Source organism: Acomys russatus, chromosome 22 (assembly GCF_903995435.1).
Source record: "Acomys russatus chromosome 22, mAcoRus1.1, whole genome shotgun sequence".
NCBI lineage: Eukaryota > Metazoa > Chordata > Mammalia > Rodentia > Muridae > Acomys > Acomys russatus.
This window is the reverse complement of record NC_067158.1, coordinates 35,569,402-35,590,606: the sequence shown is the minus strand read 5'-3', so window position 1 is coordinate 35,590,606 and position 21,205 is coordinate 35,569,402. Positions and strand designations below refer to the sequence as shown.

General features: G+C 42.5%; 1 protein-coding gene and 1 non-coding gene across 13 annotated transcripts in view; one reads left to right on the top strand and one right to left on the bottom strand.

Moving 5' to 3' along the window:
• Positions 1-710: 710 nt before the first annotated feature.
• Positions 711-787, bottom strand: Trnak-cuu (transfer RNA lysine (anticodon CUU)). Its single transcript has one exon. It is a non-coding gene; the product is annotated as a tRNA-Lys (tRNA).
• Positions 788-13,045: 12,258 nt separating this feature from the next.
• The window catches only part of Ldb2 (LIM domain binding 2), a 318,407-nt gene continuing 310,247 nt past the window's right edge, over positions 13,046-21,205 (top strand). For 6 of the 12 annotated variants that reach the window (XM_051164876.1, XM_051164874.1, XM_051164885.1 and 3 more), the window contains exon 1: positions 13,048-13,360. In XM_051164876.1, the coding sequence (XP_051020833.1) occupies positions 13,229-13,360 (132 nt within the window). In that variant the 5' untranslated portion in view covers positions 13,048-13,228. Of the gene's footprint in view, positions 13,361-21,205 lie in introns of all 12 variants that reach the window. The other 6 variants (XM_051164875.1, XM_051164882.1, XM_051164879.1 and 3 more) reach the window with 3 other exon arrangements.

Here is a 21,205-nt window from a genome sequence, read left to right as displayed (position 1 = left end):
TGGCCAGAAAGAATAGCTGAATAAACAAAGTCAGTTTTGTTGTGAGACCCAAATATGGTGGAGATGCTGGGAGAGATGGCTCAGATGCTAAGAACACTCCCTGCTCTTACAGAAGACCTGAGTCTCGTCCCGTGAATCCATATGAAGTGGCTTACAACTTCTTCTAACTCCAGCTCCAGGGAATTCACTATGATCTTCTGGATTGCGCAAGAGCCTTCACTCACACATGAACACACCTCAGCATAGACAAACATACATACACATAATTATAAAGTATTTTAATATGTGGAGAGCAATTGAGGAAAATATGAGATATTGACACCGTCCCCCCCCCCCCCGCCGCTTCCACCTGCACCTGCACACACATGAAAATGTACTAATAGTTCTTAGTCATCACAAGCCCCAGTACTTGCCTAGTACCCAGTGCAACATGATGCCAACAAAAGCTTGAGCAATTGAATGGAAATGCAAGCTACTCTGGACATAAGTACTCATTCCTTTGGAAATGCGACTGTATTTGATAACATAGCTTTTCCAGCATGCTATGATATTGAATTGTTTGCTAGATATCAATAACTTCATCTCAACTTAGTTTGCCATGTGGTGCTAAGTAGGAGACATGCTATGCCTGGTACTTTCTATACAGAGGGCTAATGTAGAGCAATAAGAAGCAGAACCCAATAGATAGCCAAAAGTCCAACTACAAGTGGCCCCCAACATGGGGCATGAACCCATGACCGACCCTGAGATTAAGAGTCTCATGCTCTACTGGCTGAGCTAGCCAGGGACAGGAGGCCTGAGTCCTCTGGCTTTATGATTTACAGCCCTCAAGAGTCTTCGTTTCCTCCCATATTTCCCTAGAAATGAACCCAGTCATGAAAACCTGAAATTTATTATAAAAATGATGCAGTTTGGATTCTATTGAGTGTGCTTTTGTGAATGAATAGTTATATAAACTATTGATTTTGTAAAAAGAAGGCTAGTATGGAAAAAAAAAGTAGTATGTGATGTCGATGCTCCTTTTCCTCTCTAAGCTTCCTTCTGTCCTACATAGTGTTGGGGCATTGGATGGGATAGACATGGTGTAGGGAGATAGGAAAATGAACCTGATAAAGTAGCCAGAAGTCCGGCTATTGGCTAAGGGACTCTTGTCTAGTCAAAGAATCAAAGGAAAAAGTTGTGTTCTAATTTAGAGATTCATGGGAAACCTACATAGGAAGTAGCATTTAAGGCCCGATATGCCTATAATCCCAGTACTTGTTAGGCAGAGGCAGGCAGATTTCTTAGTTTGAGGCCAGCCTGGTCTACAGAGTGAGTTCTAAAACAGCCATGGCTATGGGGCTATGCAGAGTAACCCTGTCCTGAAACACAGAGAGAGGGGGGGGGGGAGGGAGAGAGAGAGAGAAGAGAAGAGAAGAGAAGAGAAGAGAAGGGAAAAGAAAAGAAAAGAAAGAAAAGAAGCATTTATATTCCATGCTGAGGAATGAACACGAGACACTTGTCCTATAACTATTAAATGTGAAAGAGCAGAAAGCAGACACAGTAGTGCATACCTGTACATGGTGCCCTCTTCTGTCACTTCACAGCTGGATGTCTGGACAAGAGGGTCTCTCACATGTGGGAGATGAACTGTGAGGTCTTTCTGCTTAAGGCGTGCAGCTGGAAAATCCAGGTGCATTTAACGATTTCTTTGTACCTCCAATCATTGTACCAGTTTTCTTAAGAAGTATGTATCACATCTGCCAAATTAAAAGCTGGTGATATGATAATGAGGCAACTTAATCGCAAGGCCATTAGGCAGCACAAATCAAACACTTTGCATTTGCCTACTTGTTGCTTGAAAATGATATTGCTTTCAGGATTTTGTTATGGGTACATGTAAATGCACAAAACAACCCAAGAATATTCACCAGAGGGTCACTGGATTTGGGGAAAATTGGAAACAATGGGAATATCTGGAGGAGAGTACAGTTAAGACAGTTATGTCTGTTTGTGACAGTAATTCTCACATTACTTAAAAATGATGACTAGGTTGAGGACAGTCCACTTAGGAAGCAAATCAGTCAAGAGCAAGAAGTGGCCAGGTGAAAGCAGTGGGTAAATGATTTGTCCTCAGCACACAGGCATGACAGTAAGTGCTGTTTTCAGGAACAAAGTAACATTTTCGTTACCTCAGCTATCTGGCTCTTCAAAGGCAATGGCAGACACAAACCTGGCCAGTTCTGGGAAGTGTATCATTATGTACAGTTATTTTTTTCAAAAATACATTGTTTGATCTTGGATTAAGATAGGACTTTTATGAAAGAAAAATATACACACATTGTGGATGTCAGTCCGAATAATAGAGTCAATTCCCAGAAGCATCAGCACATAGCCCATTTGTGCAAAAAATTGTCCAGTTCCAAGTTTGTTCTTGGTGAGATTTGGGAAACTGTGCAGAGTATTGTTATTCTTGCGCACATAGGATGGATGTCTGCAGGAGCCTGAAATCACAAGCCAACCCACAGTCTTTCTGTGTGGCTCTCTGACAGTCTGGGGGGGGGGGGGCGGGCATGGTCTGGAAGCCCATGGCTGGTGCAGACAGCCCAAGTAGGAGCAGCTAAAAACAAGGGCAGGTAAAACAGAGCGCAAGGAGAAAAATCACATGATACGATACTCAAGCTTATGTGTTAAAATCAAACTGGTAATAGTCAGAGATGTGGCCATTTGCTCAAAGAACTCACCATCTACTGTATTCCATGCAGGGAAGTTGGTTACATAGCTAGGTGGCTTTGCATGTGTGTGAGTGTGTGTCGTGTGTGTGTGTGTGTGTGTGTGTGTGTGTGTAATGACTTAGTGGGAAGAGCACCTACAACATTTAATAACATACATATAACCTACTTTCATAGAATTACCTGTGTGAGGAGCGGGACCACGGCTTGTGCATGCTAGCCTGTCATGCACACCTAACTGGACAGAGCTTTTGGGACTTCCAAGTTACCACTTCCTGTGAAGTCCCACTTTACATTTGTATGCAACTAGTAGGCAGACAGTAAATGGTGTTCTTCTTTATTTTGCATGTGGTCCTGTGTGACTGGGCACACACACAGCAGGCATGTGGACGTCAGAGAACAATTAGTGGAGTTGGTCCTCTCCTACCATGTGGGATTTAGGAATCAAATTCAGCTCACCAGCTTGGTAGCAGGAGCCTTTACACACTAAGCCATCTCACCTACCCTGCCCCTCTTATTGCTATTATTATACCCTTATTAATGTAGGACTAGACAGGAAATAGGGTCTCATGAACTACCTCCAACCCATCCTGCTTTGAGCTGTGAGCCTCTTCGTGCCTGGATTTCAGACTCTCCGTGGACCTTCTCTGTGTTAACAAAGTGCTATGTGTACCCTGTTTTTTCAGAACTGTGTTCTCTTGTGCTACTGGGCTCCTCTGACACAAGAGTTTGTGCATGGCTTTCTCCAGCTTCAGGTGGGTTCTGGCAGTGTCTATAATCCCTTGGCTATGAGCAGCATCAGTTTAATTCTGCCTCCTTCCTCTTTGGTGATGTCTCCTCCTTATGTGAACAGCAGCCAGTCGGTAGATTGGGCGCCCATCCTAATTAAGTGTGAACTCATCATAGTGACACCCATACAGACCTGACTGATGAAGAAATTCACATTCTAAGGTAATGGGCGAAGTGTGTGTGTGTGTGTGTGTGTGTGTGTGTGTGTGTGTGTGTGTGTTATGATTCATCTCATATTCACTTTCTGTAAAAGAGGACTTGACATTTTTGTAGGTCCGTGGACACAGAAAGGTCCATTCTGCTTTGGGCTGGAAAAGTATACATGTGACCCAGGGCTGGCCACTCCCTTGGCCATAGAGACTGGCTTGGATGTAGGATAGGTTCACATCAGTCAGTGAGACACCAAGCTGAGGTTTCTGTTGGAATCTACAGAGAAAATCTCTCTTTCTGGTGCTAAATCAGGAATCCATAATCCTAGCAATGCCCACAGTTACTGCAAGGACAGAGGCTGCCGAAGAGTAGAAAGTCCAACAATACAGCCTTAGGGTCCAAGACTCTGGAATACAATCTAGGCCCCTGGATCCTCTTGTACCTGAATTCAGATACTTGTGACTTTTCCAATTATGCTAGCAAATCTCATTGGTCCTTTTTGTTTGAGACATTTAGGAGCAAGATTTCTTTTACTCAAAACCATGTCTTTATTCTCTTGCGACAAGCTTCCTTCCCTTATGAATGAGATGTGCTGTACATGTGATAATCCTGTGCTTGAACAGGCCTATGCCCTAGCAACTCACAACTGAATGTGGATACAGACACAGGCTGTGGACTGTCTTGATTGACAGCACAAAATAGAAAGGAGCCAGCCTGTCCTGGTTTACTTTTCATTCCAGCCATTGTTTCCTGTGTAACCTTAGGCAGGTCTCCTAACCTGTCTATAGTGATGTTTCCTAATCTTGAAAATAGAAGTGCTAACTCTCTTTTTTTTCTTATGAGATTTTAAAAAAAAAAGTATTCTGTGAGTTAATATCTATAAAGTGCCTAGAAAAGTGCCCGACACCTCACAGGAGCTACCAATCACTATGGGCCAGAAACTATCGTTCCTGATTTCTGTATGAGATACATCTTTTACAAAGAGACTGAAGGTGACAACAGGGGCCTGACTTACTGCTGATTAACGCAGTGAAGAAAGACAAGGCTGGATCAACATTGCAGCTGCTTCAGCCCTGGCCTATGGTCTTCCACGGTCAGAAGTAGACCACAGCAGTTTCGGTAGTAGCACTGAGAGCTTTTGGGATTCTAAAGGCAAACAGTGTTTTAGGGAAAGGGCTCCTGGACAGATATCTTTAATTTTTTTTTTTAATTTAAGTATGTGTGTGTGTGTGTGTGTGTGTGTGTGTGTGTGTGTGTGTGTGTGTGTTTATGTGTACATGTATACATAGTACATGTATAAAGGACAGCGGACAACATTGTGGAGTCAATTCTTTTTCCACTTTACATAGATTCCTGTCATGTTGATTGACAGGCTTACACAGCAATCACCTTTACCTTCCTATTCTCTTCATGACTTTAAAAATCATTTCCTTATTATTTTCTGTGTAGGTATGCATATGCCACAGTGTTCATGTGGAGAGTAGAGGACAGTTAACAGAAATGGACTCTTTCCTTCCACCATGGTGACATCAAAGATTGAGTAATAGTGTCAGTCTTTATAACAGACACCCTCACACACTGAATTATCCACCCAGCCAGGGTAACCTTCAACTTATCAAGTTTGCTGCCCCCTTTTTTCACTCAATCTATAAATCACACCTGACTTGTAGTAAGTACCCAACAAGTTATTTTTACAAATCAGGGAATAATTAAATAATAACTTTTATACATCTCTGCTATATGGTAGCCTAGCCCTGGATTAAGAGTGTACTTTGTTAGGACATCTATATTTCCTTCTGGTAAACTCTTAACCATTTAATGTACAAAACTATGCTGAATATCCACACATGCCAAGCCTCATGTTGAGTTTTAAGAGTACTTGGTGTATACAAAGCCATCCCACCATCAGTCATGTGGGAACATCAGTCCACGTTGCAGTGCACAAGTGCAAGGACAGATGTGAATACAAAGGGCAGTAATGTAGATCGGGGGATGGGATATGATGGGCTCTTAAGACTGTTTGTCTGTGGGTGGCCTCTCCAAAGGGGATATGTCTTGAATTGATAAGAGCTTAAGATTGTAGGAAAACTAGCCACACCAGGAGCCAAGAGCAGATAGATGGGTTTAGAGCAGAGAGGATATATTCCAAACTCAAAGTGGTAGATATGAATGGGAAGCGGATGGATGGATGGGGAGGGAGGCAACACTGATATGGCTTTAAAAGGTAGGAGAGGGACAGATGTCATGGAGTCAGAGAAAGGAGGTCCAGCTGGCACACCCTTTAAGTTAGAAAGGAGAGGCGCATCACAGATGTTCAGCCTGTTGAAGGTCAACTCTGTTGAATGGTCCAGCTACGGGGTTGAATTTGACTGCTAGCTCCTTGGAACTGAGCTATTTTCACTGTTGATGGCCTATCTTAGTAACTGCAAGTATTGGTTAGATTAGATTTTCTTTTAGTCAAGAAGACATTAGAGAATAGTTGTGACCACCATAGGAAATGACACACTATTTTTTCTAGCTTCAGGGCTGAGAGAGTTCTAATCTCTTTGACTTGGAACCAGCAATGTCCTCCTTAAGTTCCAGGTCGACTGTGAATTTCCAGTGGCTGCATAGCAACCAGTGATGCTACTGCAAAAATGACATTTAGAACCGATAGAGCCTCAATACTTTTTAACAGATATCATCTAGAAGCAGTAAGGGAACCCGTGAAGCCTCTACTTCATGATCTAAGAGAGGGTATTAATTTCTTTTATTGATGAAATACTTGTCAAAAAAAGCGAAAAAGGTAACAACAACAAATAAGCAAAAACATCAACGATCTCCCCTCCAATCAACTTAAATAAAGGTTGATTTATTTGAATTATAAGATCAAAGGCATGTCCTTCATGGCAGATCAAATATAAGGCTGCTACTCACATTGCACCTGCAACCAGCAAGCAGAGAGTTATGAATGCTGTGCTTAGGGCCTTCCTCCCTTAATTCAGCCCAGGACTCCATCCCACAGCATTGTAACATCCAATTTGGGATGAACCTTTCCTCTTCAGCTAACTTTATTGGAAACAACCTCATAGCCATACCCAGAAGTGTTTCCATAGTGACTGTAAATGTCTAGAGATGACTAAGATTCATTACCACAGAGAAGTTTTTGATGCATGCTGGGTAGATGACATCAACATCCCATGACCAGTTCAGTTCTTGAGTCTGTCTGAAATCAATATATCCTCCTTGTATCTGTAAGTCAAGTTGTTTGAGTGAAATAATTGCATTGCTATTCTGGGCTCTGATGGTTAGTTTAATGGTCAGGTTAAGGAATTGCCCACAACAAATCAGTCTATGGTATGTCTGGGTGGGGAAATTGTCTTAATTGTCCTAATTTCTAGAGGAACACCCACTCTAAATGTGAGCAACACCCTCTGGTAGCTGGAAGAAGGGAAGCTCCCCATTCCTGCATCATCTTGACCTTCACTCTTGCTGATGTATTCATCCGCCCCATTATTGTTTTCTGATTCCTTTGATGATAGAAGAATCAGCTTCTTTGGGCTTCTGGCATGGACTGAAGACTAGTAGCTCTCCAGGAATACTCTATGCCTTTAGTTCTAGTTTGGAACTGCTGAGGTTGACATATACAACCTCACAGAGTGAACAACTACCAAGTTCTCCACCTCTTAGATATGAGACAACCATTGTTGAACTACTTGAACTACATTGTGGAAGTCAATTTACCAAGCCTCCCTTCAGCATGTACTGCTTCCGTTGGAGAACACTGACACACATGGGCTGTCTAGCACATAAAAATGTGCAAATATCCGTGAATGGCATGAATGGTATTCTAACATTGGCCTCATCTCTTTTTTTAATCCTTAAAGGATTATTTTTTGCAATTTATATTTTGAGAGTTTTATACGTACCACATTTATGTCATTTCTACCTCTCCCCCTCCACTCCCACTTCCATACATCCCTAATTCTTTTCCAATTAGAATTAGATTCATCTTTGTAATGTTTCCACTTCTTCCCAGTTTCTTGTCATATTTGATGTCATGTGTGTTCATTTGCATGGCATCTCTTCTGCTTGCTACGATACCTCTTGATCTTTCTCTCTTGTCTTGCTGAAAGATCCTTAAGGAGGATCACAAGTATCACCTCCATTGTGAAACCTTCCTTGATTTCTGTACTTGCATGGATTCCTGGTCATTCTCAATTATAAATCTGAAGATGCATATCATATGATGCCTTTGGTATTTTCTGTTCCATTTCTATAGCTGGTGACCATTTATCCTTCCAGCCTGTTCTCTGAGCTCCATATTGTTAATCTACCTTTATCTCTGAGATTAGTACATTTTTGTAACCTCCTCTAATATTAATGATTATGACTATATAGTAAATGGCAGACACAATCACAATCAGCTTATATACATTAGTCTATGTCACCTTTGTAAGAAAGATAGGATTGCTGTTGGTGCCCATTTTTCAGACAAAAACACTGAAGCACAGAGAAATTAAGTGTCATAGCCATACAATGAAATGTAGATGTCATGATTTAATGCTGGCTGGTAGCTGGGCCTGGTGACACATGCCCTTAATCTCAGCATTCAGGAGGCAGAGGTAGGTAGATCGTTGTGAGTTCGAGGCCAGCCTGGTCTACAAAGTGAGTCCTGGATAGCCAAGGCTACACAGAGAAACCCTGTCTTGAAAAACAAAACAAAACAAAACAAAACAAAATGCTGGCTGGTGAAACTCTAAAGTTTGTATTCATGTCTTATTCTTTACTGTAAAGACCCCAGAGTTAAAGAATAATATCTCCATGATCCCCTGGTCTAGATGTTGGCCCTGTGTTTAGTCATGAAAGCAGAGACTGTGTTTATAGGTCTTTCCCTTTCAGCACATCTCAACTGCACCTTGAATATGCCAATTAGCCAAAACTGTGTTGAATGAAAGGCAGACTGAATGAGTAAGGTATGGGCAGTGGTAAGGAAGGGAGAGAGGATGGAGACCTGTCAAGGAGGAAGATGAGACCTTGAAGAGTGAAAGCCCTAGGGCAGTAGAAGGCAGGGACAGTCCAGCTGCCATGAAGCCGGGGTGGAGCCAACAGCTGCCAGACATGCTGGCTTTCCAAGGAAAGATGGAGATGAGAACTGGGTAAAATCCTTCCCTTATGAAGTTGTCGGAAAGTATTTCAGTGAATGGCAAAGCAAGTGTTCTGTGCAGTAAAAGTAAACAACTTGTTTTAGCTTAGGTTCTGAGCTGCAAGAGCCGATGCTCAAAATGCAAAATAAAATGTCATTAAGTATGGGTCAGTTGTTGAGGGCCATAGAACAGTCATCTGTCCTTGTACTTGCTCTTGCTTCGATGATATACAGACAACACTATGTTGAATTTTCCTATTTGCACTAAAGGGTTGATAAGTACTAGACTTCCTTCACTTGTGGACCAGAAGGTTCAGAGATGATCCCTCAAGAAGGAGGGAAGGAAGTCAGGACACAGGCAACCAGAGAGCTGACATTGCAAGGTCAGCATCCTGCAGGGGCTGGAGACTGTTGACGAGGCTGTTGGGAATGGCTAAACCAGGCTTCAAGAGAAGGCTCTAGAATAGGAAGGGGAACTATGACAATATGAGAGTGTACAGGATGAAGAATAAAATCAGGCTTCTTTCCCCATTTCATTAGTCCATACTCCTTAAGCACACCCAGTGGCCACTGGGTACTCTTCGGATGAGGAAATGCTGAAGACCAGTCAGGCAAAGGGTGTGTGAACCTTGTCTCTAGTACTCACTGCATGTCCTTGCAGAACTTTCTTAGTCTCCTGAAGCCTCGGTTTCCATATCTGTAATATGGGGGTAGTAGGGTGCACATAATGGGCATCAGCCCCTGGAAGACGGGAAAATGAAAGTTCAAAGATAAAAGAACCCCTGTGTTCCCTCTGCCTAGCTTCCCCCAGATACTCAGAGAAGCATGGCACTAAGTCAACTAAATAATAGATTTTATTGGGACTTCACAAATTTTTTCGTGCCAACTATGCAGCCCTGACTGACCTGGAACTCACTATGCAGACCAGGCTGACCACTCCTAAGTGCTGGAATTTAAAGGTTATATGCCACCAAAAAAAAAAAAAAAAAAAAAAAAAAAAAATGGGAGTAGTAATCAAGTCAGTCCACTGATCTATTGTGAAAATGACTGCAATACTCATACTCTGGGTTCTGAGCCTTCAGCCCAGAATCTTGTTGTAGGAAGTTCTAACAACTGGCAGAGAGTAGGATATTTCACATAGAAGTCCTCAAAGAAAAGAACGCGGGGGGGGGGGGCGGGGGGGGACACGGCCAACCCACGGGAGGATTTTTAATATTTTTTTTAAATTATAACTTATCTCCATCACAGCATGTTACAACTGGGAATGATCTTCCCAGTGTTGACCAGTGCATCTCTGAGGGATCTCCCTTACAATCAGTAAATAGGAGAAGTCTTTCTGCTGTGCCAGCTTAGGCCTGCCTGTGCTCTCTAGTGCCTAAGCTGGAAACAGGCACCCAATAATCGTAACTTTGCTTCAGTGCATAGATGCGACCGTTCTAATGGTCTTGCGTTCACAAATCTTTAGCAGTAATCTTATGAAGCATGCACTTTCATTGTCCCTACAACATGGGCGATGTCTGAGGTTGATTCTGGAGATATCCCTACCCATTGTGAAGGACAGTTGAGTAACTAATGATGAATTAGAAAAGGCTACTGTATGTGGCCCATGAGTTGGCTCAGCAGGTCAAGACACTAGCCTCTGAAACCCTCAGATAGGCTCTTTTGATGTTTAGCATCCCTGTAAATGTGGGGGGAAAAAAGAGCCAGCTCCACAAAGTTGTCCACTACTTCCCTATGTGCCCTCTGCAACATACAATAATTAGTAGCAAGCAAACTCTGAAGGGTTAAGGCATAAGGAGACAATTTAACTGAGTAGAATGATAAACAGGCATGTGTAAGTAAAGAAGGGACAAAAACATAAATGTGTCACACATGAAGGAAAGATCATTTCCCTGCAAAGATAAAAGATCACAAATAAATAAATGAATGACAGCAAATGAAGAGACAAAGTGAATGAATGAATGAACGAATGAATGGATGAATGGGAATCCAAAGTCTTCCTCAGCTCCAGGCACCTGTGTAGCATGAGTGTCGAGAACTGGAACTTTTTTTTTTTTTCTACTTGAAATGCTTCTTGCTAAAAGCGAAAGCATAGAGTATGGTCAGTTTCTGTTTCCTATGCTGAGCACTCTGATTGGGAGGAAGGATGGAATGCAAGCAATAAGAGGATTGTAAGTCTGTACGCAGCCGACCAGTTTGGAGCCTCGAGAAGGTACAAGGATGGAAATCCACGGAAAAGGAGTAAGCCTGGGAAAGTTGCCTGTGGAGTTTTTAGGCACGAACAGCAAATATTTCCAGTGATAACTTGGAGTGCTTCGCCAGAACAACCCAGGGTGAAGCTTGCCTGAATCTGAGCACAGCTCTCCCTTGGTGGGGCTGGATCATTCCTGGGATGCACACACCTGCCTAGGAGGTCCTGTGACTCAAGCACTGCCATGAAAAGGCAAACACAAACTCAGGCAGACACCGAACTCTAGAAATGCCTTTACTTGGGGGATTTATGCACGAGGAAAGGTTGGCTTTTGCGATGGCCACCATACCGAAGCATAAATCACACCAAATTTGTTTGAAATCTCGTCTTTAGGAGGTTGTGTGTTTTGACAAAGCTTGCAGCAAATTTGGCCCAGCTTTTGGGTTTGTAATGAAACTTGAAACCCAGCGTGCTGGCCGGCATTGGGGTCTCCAGACACGTGTTCTGAGCAGCCTAAGAGTAATACCTCCCCTAATCCTATCCTGGCAAGTGACTTGACTGTGTGCTGGAATTTTGGGGTGGACTCTGCAAACATTTCTTGCAGGTGGGAGACAAGACTGATCAAGACAGCAATTTAGGGACTTTTTTTTCTCCTGGATGTAAACTGCAGAACTAACAGCAGCTATCCCCCTGCTGGCTAGTTGACTCTAAAATACCCCAAGCCACAACTGGGGCAGAAAGTTAATTAATCTGTTTATTAAAAAAGAAGAAATGTCTCATTTGCATGCATTTGCATCCAGGTCTTGCATTCATCTTGCTTTTCTGTGGTCTTTGCCCCCTTTCCCCTGACTTAGCTAACTAGGTGTGAGCTCTTTGCATTTGGATTTTCTGGGGGCTGGGCTTTGCTAAGTGTCACGTATCTGGTTAACCTTGCAGCCAGCAAAAATTGGGCTCTTTTCTAGATTCCCTAATTCTTTGTAGCAATTCTCCCCTCCCATGGGATATTTGGGGTTTCTTCCAGTTGTCATATACCACAACTAAGATTTATAGACTTGGCCACTCTTGGGGGGAAGCAAAGACCTCGTCACCAGAGTTGGACATGTTACTTTGGGGACAATACAGACAATACATTCAATTATCTGCAATTTCTTACTCCATTTCTCCTTTGCTTTTCCTATCTTACTTGGCGGTCTGCGTTTTGGATTTTTTTTTTTTTTTTCCTTGTAGAAGTAAATGTCCATTGCCTCTTGGATGGATTTTAGATGGCCCCTCATTCAGGTCAGGTGATACTGTTTTTTACCTGAGACTATGCAGGCAACCTGAATAAAGGCCCCCTAAAACCATCTTCAAAGGGCTTGACTGAGGTTTGGGGAGGACAGAAAGGGGGCTGGGCATATGCATAGTTTGGAAGGCAGGGGGAGGGGAGTGCTAAGACACAGCTGCCTACCCGAAGTACAGCAGGTACAGCCAAAACTCTGTAGGGAGCTGAGGGCCCAGAGGAATCTTCCCCGGGGGAGTGAATCACCATTCCAAATTCAGAGGGACCAGAGTGCCAGTGCTGTTGTATTTGGGAGCCATCCTATTTCTGATACGTTACAACAGTGTGGTTGTCAGTCAGGGGCTGCGAGAGGTTTAGGCAGTGGGAGAACCCACCTCCATGCTAACAAGCTTAGCAATCAGGCTGTGCAAGGTCTTGGGTAGAGGAAAAAAAAAAAAATAAAACTCAGCCTTAGACCTCTTGTCAGACTATGAGGAGAATTATATTTTTGAACTAGTCTACAGTGTGGACAGGAAATGACCTCTTCAGCAACTGCTTCTTTAAAAACAAGCAATTGGAGCTTCTAGTTATCCAGTCTCTCTCTCTCTCTCTCTCTCTCTCTCTCTCTCTCTCTCTCTCTCTCTCTCTCTCTCTCTCTCTCTCTCAACTCCCTCTCCCCCTTCTCCCTCCTTCCTTCCTTCCCTCCCTTCCTCCCTCCCAACCTCCAACCTCCGCTCTCTCCCTCTCTGAGCTCCAGTGCTCCCTCCCCTCCCGCGCTCTCTCCCTCCCTCCCTCCCTCCTCGCTCCCTCTCCTCTCTAGCTCGCTATAGAGGGCTCCCACAGCACTTCCCAGCCAGTGTGTTCAGCCTGCCTGCTTGCCTGCCTCTGTGTGCGCGCGAGCGTGTGTGCGTGCGTCTACTTTGTACTGTGAAGAACACAGCCCATGTGCTCTGCATGGACGTTCCTGATACTCTGCTCAGCTTGATTTTCGACAAGCAGGCAAGATGTCCAGCACACCACATGACCCCTTCTATTCTTCTCCTTTCGGCCCATTTTATAGGAGACATACACCATACATGGTACAGCCAGAGTACCGAATCTATGAGATGAACAAGAGACTGCAGTCTCGTACAGAGGTAAGTTCTTCAACCTTGCCTTGTGTTTGTGGATTAAAAAAAATAACAACTAGAAAACCAAAACAAACAAACAAACAAAAAAACTGTGCATGGGCTTTTCCTGGGTTTCCTCGCTAAATTCTGTGGGAAGTGTCCCACCAGCTACTATCACGTAGGTGGGAATAAGCGCAGCAGGGGTGAACCCGTGAGTTTGATTGCTGGGTTTTAGGGACAGTAACTCTTGAAGCTGGGGACAGTTTCTGCCGGAATCTTAGAATCTGCAAATAGACAAGCCAGCGCTTGGTTCATATGAGGGGTCTCTAAGAAACGCAGGTTTCCCAGAACTCTGATGTTTATAGGCTTAGAGGTGGTCCTGTTTGTTGAGATAAAAATTGCAAGAGATTTTGTAAATGTTTGTGTCTGTGGGGTGTGTATATGTGTGATATAATGTATACGTATAACTGCAAATTCCATAGGAAGTCTGTTTTGACCTGTACTTACTTTTTCAAAGTGACTAAAATTTAGGTAAAAGGGGCAAGAGAGGAGTCGTGCCTACTTTCCAGAACTCCCTGGAGGTGGGGTAGGGAGGAGACTCACAGGTTTGCCTGCTTCAGTGTTAAATTCAGAAACAGGTTGATTGTGTGTGTGTGTGTGTGGAGGGGGGTGTTTCTATGCTTTCTCCTCTCTCCAAAGCTTGTGCCTCCCAAAGGACTCTACCTTGGGACAGGAGTTAGCTCCCCATTGAAGCCAGCCACAGTTCTATGTAGTCATGATCTCCTCCTGAGAGAGGGAGACTGAGCCTCTCAGGCAGTGAGCCAGTCCAGGACTTCTTCAGAACTTTCCAAATGCAAAACTCCAGACTCTTCTTTCACAATTTCAATATTTAATTTTTCTCTGGGCTGGCTGAATGGCAAACATGCTGCCAGGGGATGGGAGTGGGGGTAGGGGCCTCATCTGCCTGTAGGTTGGGACTTAGTGTTGAAGTGTCTTATTGTAGGTGTGTCAAAGTCTCCTGAGGCAGTAGAAGTCTCTGAAAATTTGAGTTTTCTCTGCAGAGTACAAACACTCAGAGGAGTCATGCCTCAGAGGTGTTGAGGGAATAGCTTTGGTAGGTATTTAGATTGAAGATTGGCTTTTAACTCAGGGAAAGGATTTGATTAAGTTTGTATGATAAAATAAAACACGCTTGCTTTGGATTGTCTTCGGAGCCATAGAGAATTCCTGATGTTTAATGTATTGAATAGGGCTAACAAGATGTGACCTGCTTTCTGATTGGCTAACTGCTGGACAAGAGCTTGTGTGTGTGTGTGTGTGTGTGTATTTTTTAAAGCCCGGCTGTCTTTATCACTGCCGTTTCTTTATATGTTAATGCACCATAGATGTTATATATAATTGCTGGCACTGTGATTCTTTATAGAAGCCAGAAGCTCCTGTACAATGTAAACTCTTGTGCTTAGAGTGTTGAATTCTTGGCAGTAAACAGGAGTGTGTGTGTGTGTGTGTGTGTGTGTGTGTGTTGTGTGCATGCTTGTGGTATGTTGCTTTATATGTATGTGTTGCAGCTTGTATCTTCTATTCCAGTCTTGGTAACAATGTGTTGGAATCTTCAGTCCCTGTGGAAGCTATCAGTGGCAGGCAGATCCTGCTTTCAGAACTTGGAGAACTGAGAATATCTTACAGCTGAGGCACCTAGTAGCTGCAATAAAACTTTGACTAAAAAAAGGTTATCACAAAGAATCAATAAAAAGTTGAAAATTAAAAAAATTTAAAAACTCTTTTCTAAGTAAGGCTAATAATAATAATAATAATAATAATAATAATAATAATAATAATAATAATAATAATAATAGACCATAGGTTGTGATACCTTAATTCTTGAACACGGGACTGAAAGATAACTTGTGTGTTAGAAAGTTGCTGAGGCTTTGTGAAGGGTGTCTTCCCACCCTCCTGCTGAGTGAATCTGGGCAGCTAGTTTTGGATTCTGGGTGCCTCCGAGAACCCTTTCGCAGGCCTGGGCAGCTGGCTTTGAGCTAGGAGATCTCCCACCCACCCTGGTCCCCTGTATAAATCCCTAAGATGGAGTAGCTTCCCCACTGTTTCATGTTTGAGATGTTTGGAAAGTGACCTGTTAGCAGTATGCTTTCCCAAAATGACACATTAATCTTTCTTGAAAGTTAAACACAAGAACTTCCAACTTTTAGCTTACAGGCTGTGACTTTGAAAGATTTTGCTCTGACTAGAGCTGAAGATGTGGGAGAGGCAAGCTTGCCTCTGAGTTTTTAACTTGTCCTGCCAACAAAGTACTGCAAGCTATTTTTCAATGTGTTCTGGAACTAACCTCCATCCATGTACTCTCTGATTAAGTCATTTTAAAATAATTATCTACATAATTGCAATGACACCTTTGTCTCATTGCAAGAAATTTTTCATAGTATATGAAAAATACCACAATCATTAATTGCATCTAATATATATATACATTAAATATTAAAAATTGGTAATGATGTGTACTTAGAGAAAAATAACTTTGAATAAAAAGTTACAGGTAGCTTGACCAATGCTGGATTTTTTTTTTTTTAATAATGCAGTTGTCCTGCAGCCCAAATAGGAATTGGTTTCAGGTACGATATACTGCAAGACTGACCTATCTGTTCAGACACAAAATTAAAGAGACTGTTGAGCCATCTCTTTTAGTATTTAGTCAATGCACACAACCATCAGTGTCTTCTCTCTCTCTCTCACTGTCTCTTGCTTCTCACTCTTATACGCATGGTATAGTATTGTTTTATTAGCTCCTGATTTTCTCCCCCTCCCCCTCTTTGGAACATGTACTCGGTTAAGAAGAAATTACACCAAGTAATTCTAATGACCTCTCTTAAAAACAACAACAACAACAACACACACACACACAAACCCAAAAGCCAACAACAACAACAATACCACACACACATACAAACAAAAAACACAGGAAATTAGCCAGTCCAGAACTATGACATCGCTCATTCCCCTTGTGTGACTGACTCTCAGGATATTCACCCATGGAATTTTTTTTTTGAGTTAAATCGATGTTCTTCAGACACTAGATGGTATTGGTTTAACCAGCACTGGGTTGGGAGTTTAGTTCTTTTCCAAGCTTCTTCCTGCCAATCACTAACCAGTGAGCTTGGAGTCTGGATTTTCTCACCTGCAAGTCGCCTGCCATCTCCTTTGAATTTAAAAACTCAAAATGGCCTGCCTTAATATGACAAAGTATTAAGACACAGAGTAAGGACTGCAGACTTTATGTTCTGTGGGTGGTATTTAGTTCAGACTTCCAAATGACAGTGAAAGGACCAGCTATTCCTGGAGAGAACTTGAAAGCCTGGGTCCTGTCAGGCTTGGTACAGCTGGCGCCAGTAGAGCAAGCAATTCCTGGACTAAGTAGGTCTTCGATTAACATGTGCTAACTAGCAAACCCGGGCTTCCTGGTGATAAAGGATAAAGGAGGAAGGGTAGAGGAGACTCCTGAGCTTTGCCATTGAAATCCCAATGACAGCTCTGCATCTGTGAAGAGCCTGCTATCCCCCTCCCCCGGGAGCTAAACCTGCTGTGTCTGTGGGGCGACTGCCCCTGAAGATTCTCACCTCACACCCCCTACCTTTGTTTTATTATCATGTGGCTCCCAACTCTTTATGAGGAAAAGCAAAAGTTTAAGAGACCAGGACCTAACTTCCTTGGAAATGAATATGAGCCACTAAAAACTAAACAACACCTATCCATACCCATTTTAATTGCCAGTGCATTTAAATAAAGTAAAATCTAAACAATAAGGTCTCTTTACAACATTAACCCCTTAGTAGATTTGGGTAAATGTGTGAAGTCCATGCCCCACCCCTACCCTAACACCCTGCACCCACCAAGCTGCCTCACTTTAAAATGAAATTAAAAGAAACTTTGAGATAAGTGTCACTGTTTTCATGGGCAGTGGGCGAGGGGTTACATTTCCCCACTTAGCATTACTACTATAAATTGACCCCCATGTCTCCCAAAACCCATTTATTTGAATGATTACACTCTGCAAATTTCTTTTGGAGGAATACGACTACACAGTTATATAGTTTAATTTAACATGGCACAGAGATTCCAATCAGATAGGACATAGAAATATCTTCTAGAGACTTCATGATTTGTTCTGTGAAAAGCTACAACAAAAACAAAACCAGCCTGAGATCTGCACAGTGAACGGAAAGCATGGATGTGCTGTCTGAGAACCCCAGTGAAAATGAATTTGAGTGAAGAGATGGACTAATGCTGGATTATTGTAGAATTTAAGTCAGTTCATCAAACCGACTCACACAATTCTTTGTTACTGTAGATAAGTTTGCAAGGTCTTGTTCCTTTAATGCCAATGGCCAAAACTGTTTCCGTTCCAAAAAGGATGTTTTGAACTCTATTTTTTTCATGTTGTCACTGCGCTAATTTCACTAAAATGACATAAAACACCAGTAACCTGTAATATGCTTATGTTTTGAATTTTTCTTTTTTTTTTTTTATCAACATTATACATCCTATTGCAAATGAGAAAACTGTGACTACAATGGAAAGCAGTCCACAGGAGGATTTTATTATAATTATAGTGTTTAGTTTTACATGATTTACTATGAAGGCTTCAAAAAGTTTGAAGACCTTGAAATTTAAATCTCCCGATTTTTTCACCCTTCCTCAGCTCAACTCTAAAACCCCCTAGGGATGGGTGAGAGGGGAGGGGGTGTGTTTGGCCCTCTTTTATTTCAACTACATTTGTATATGCTCAGCCATAGGGTTCCAGCTCTTAGTACCATGTTTATTCACGCAAAAACTCAATACCCTTAATGATTCGGATAGAACCTGCTTACATTAGCCACTTTGGATAGGTAGAAAAAGAAGGAAAGTGTTTTGTGATACTTGGGTCATCTCTCTCCCCTAGGAATTCAAAAGAGAAAATTTGCCAGTACCCTGAGCTACATTATATGAAAGATTTTTCAACGTTCAGTAAAAAAGAGGACTGCGGGTTTTCAGAAGGGGCTTGGGAAGGAGTGAGGGAGGGGCTGGTATTAGTAAGAGCAGCTATGTTGAAAATGCTAAGTGAAACCAACAGTTAAGTTTTTAAAGTGGGAACTTCCAAACTCCTTGTTTTTCAAGCCGCCTACATGGCCTCCGAAAGCAAACTGAGTACAGAGCCTCTTCTCCTGGGGTCCCCCCACTCCACCTCGTTTTCTTATTATGGGAACTGGTTTTAATTAAAAATTGCTGCAACCTAACAATTCGTAGGAAGCCAAGAAGAAGAAGAAGAAAAATATCTTTCAACTCCCATTCAACACAGATTCTTATCAGGTGCAATCAAACACATTGATGAAGTCGGATTTAAAAGTGATGCAGATTTTTGAGTACTTAACTTTTTCTGTTTGTGTTTCAGAAAGGAATTAATTTAAATTGTGTGGAGAATTCTGCCATGAGTCTCCTTTTATTGCAGCCATTCCCATTAACTTATTTTTTTCAGAAGGAAAACAGAGCCCTTCTTTTGGGAGTAAGCAAACAAAACATAAAACAAACAACCATAAACACCGCTTTGTAAGTGGCTAAGAACTGCATTTGTGGACTTCGAAATGTAGATTGAGCTGGTAGGCTTCAAAATAACCAGTGATCAAAATACAATCTTTTGGAATTATCAAAATACACTGTTGCCCTAACTACTATGTGCCCCTCCTGTATCATGGCTATGGCGTTTTGTTTTCTTTTTCATTTATTTGAGCCTAGAGTTGTTTTTTTTTTTTTTTTTTTTTTTCTTTGACTGTAAATTCTGGCAGCATCCATTAGAGCATAGGCAAATCTTAATACTTCCTATGCAGCTATTCCATCAAAAGTTTCCTACTTCAGGCAGCGACAGGATCAGGCTCTGGGAACAAAGTAGCCTGAGACCTTGGGTATCCTTTAGAAGCCTGTGACTGGGAGATGGGAGGAGACTCACGGTGAGGCACCATGGTGCATCTGCAGGGGTCAATCATGAGTGTCAAGGGGCAAGGAAGGCCATCCTGAAAGGTAGTCAGAGTGACTATTACTATCATTTGTGCTGTGTTTACTCTGTTGGGGACAGCCCCCATGTGTGACCTGCCTTATTTCTGATTAGAAATAAACTGGGAACAATACATGTTTAAATCATTTGTCTTAGGGCACCCATGTGACTGCCACTCGGCTTCAGAGTTGATCCTTTCTGCCATAGCACCTCTAGAAGTAAGATCTACCAGCAGGGGTCTTGTTGCACCTGTACAAACCTTTTAATGCAAATTCATTTGTCCCAGGATGTGTTAACTTTCTGAGCTTAGGGTGTAGCTGCCACATATAACACACATGACTCTGATGTGAACTGGTATAGAAGAGGATTTTTTGAGACAGTTTCTCTGTGTAGCCATGGCTGTCCTGGAACTCAATTTGTAGACTCTGACTCACGAATGCTGGGACCAAAGGTGTGTACCACCACTGTCTAGCAGAGCAATATTCTAAGACACTATCTGAAAGGCCAAGAATGGGCCAAGAATGAACCCTTTCTGGATTACTAGAAAAGACCCTCAATCCTGTGCCCCGCAGAAAAATATTTGATAAGTTCACTTCATCAGAAGGGTCTCTGAAACTGTATACGATTATCCATGGATGTCTGGTAGTTTTATTTATTTATTATGTATTTAATTTAGTTTAAAATGTAGCTACTTTTCACTCCAGTGGTTTACCGTTAATGCTGATATTTGGATTGTCTCGTTTTGTTTGTTTGTTGTGTTTTGGGAGACAATGCTTGATGTATAGCTCGGGGTGTCCTGGTACTCATTATGCAGCCATGGCTTGACCTTGAATTTGAGTCAGCTTTCCTGGTTCAGCTTCCTGAGTGCCAGGGTTACAGGCATGCCCCCCACCAGGCCTCACTCTGGGTTAGTGTAAACAATAGCAGGATGAGTAAAGCCAGGATCCCAGTTTTGATGGTTTCTCAGTTGGCAAGAGGACCCATTATAAGTATTAGGAGATTAAATTGAAGTTCAAATTTGGCATGGCATGGGCTTCCTTGCAGATAATCAATTCAGAACAGGAGAGGAGTAGGAGAGGAAACAGCGCCTATGTTTGAGTTTCTTCTTGTCCTATGGAATCCATCCCTAAACTGCGACCTGTGTATATATATCTACAGCTAATCTCTGTAGTGCTTTGTGGGAGAAACAGTTTCCTTGCCAATTTTGCAGACCACTCTGGCTACCTATGAGGCCACTGTCTTCATAGTAGATGCCTGTCTCTGACTAGCAATAAGATGAATCTCCTTTTTTGATCCTCTGCTGTGACTGGTATATGTGCAAACTGGTTCTCCCTTAAGAGATAAGGAAAAGAGGCCAAGACTGCTGAAGTCCTCACAGAAACATCCAGGGGTCTGGAGGGGCTGTACTTCCTGACTACCCACATTCATAGCCACAGTAGAGCCCTGTTCAGTCTGTGCACATCCTGCTTGTCCACACCCTGTTAGGGGATCTGCTGCTACAGCCCTGCATTTAGATCAGCCTGACCACATTCCATCAGCCTCCTTTGTGGTTCAGCCTTTAAATTAGAAAGAGAAAAAGCATAGGATTAGAGGGCCCCTTCTTGTCCAATTGATGTTAGGGTCCCGTGCTCATGTTTTTTGGAGTCAGGTGGCCTGTGCTTCCTGATCCCACTCCATTTTACAATCTCTTCTTTATAGAAGGCCCAGGTGGTATTTTTGGTGCTCCCTCTCCCTAAGAAAACGCTTCTAGAGATTACTCGGGCTTTAAGACCTATCTACTCATTCTTTTCCTTGCCTAGAGGGACTGCTCTTGGGTCTGTTAATTTGCCCAG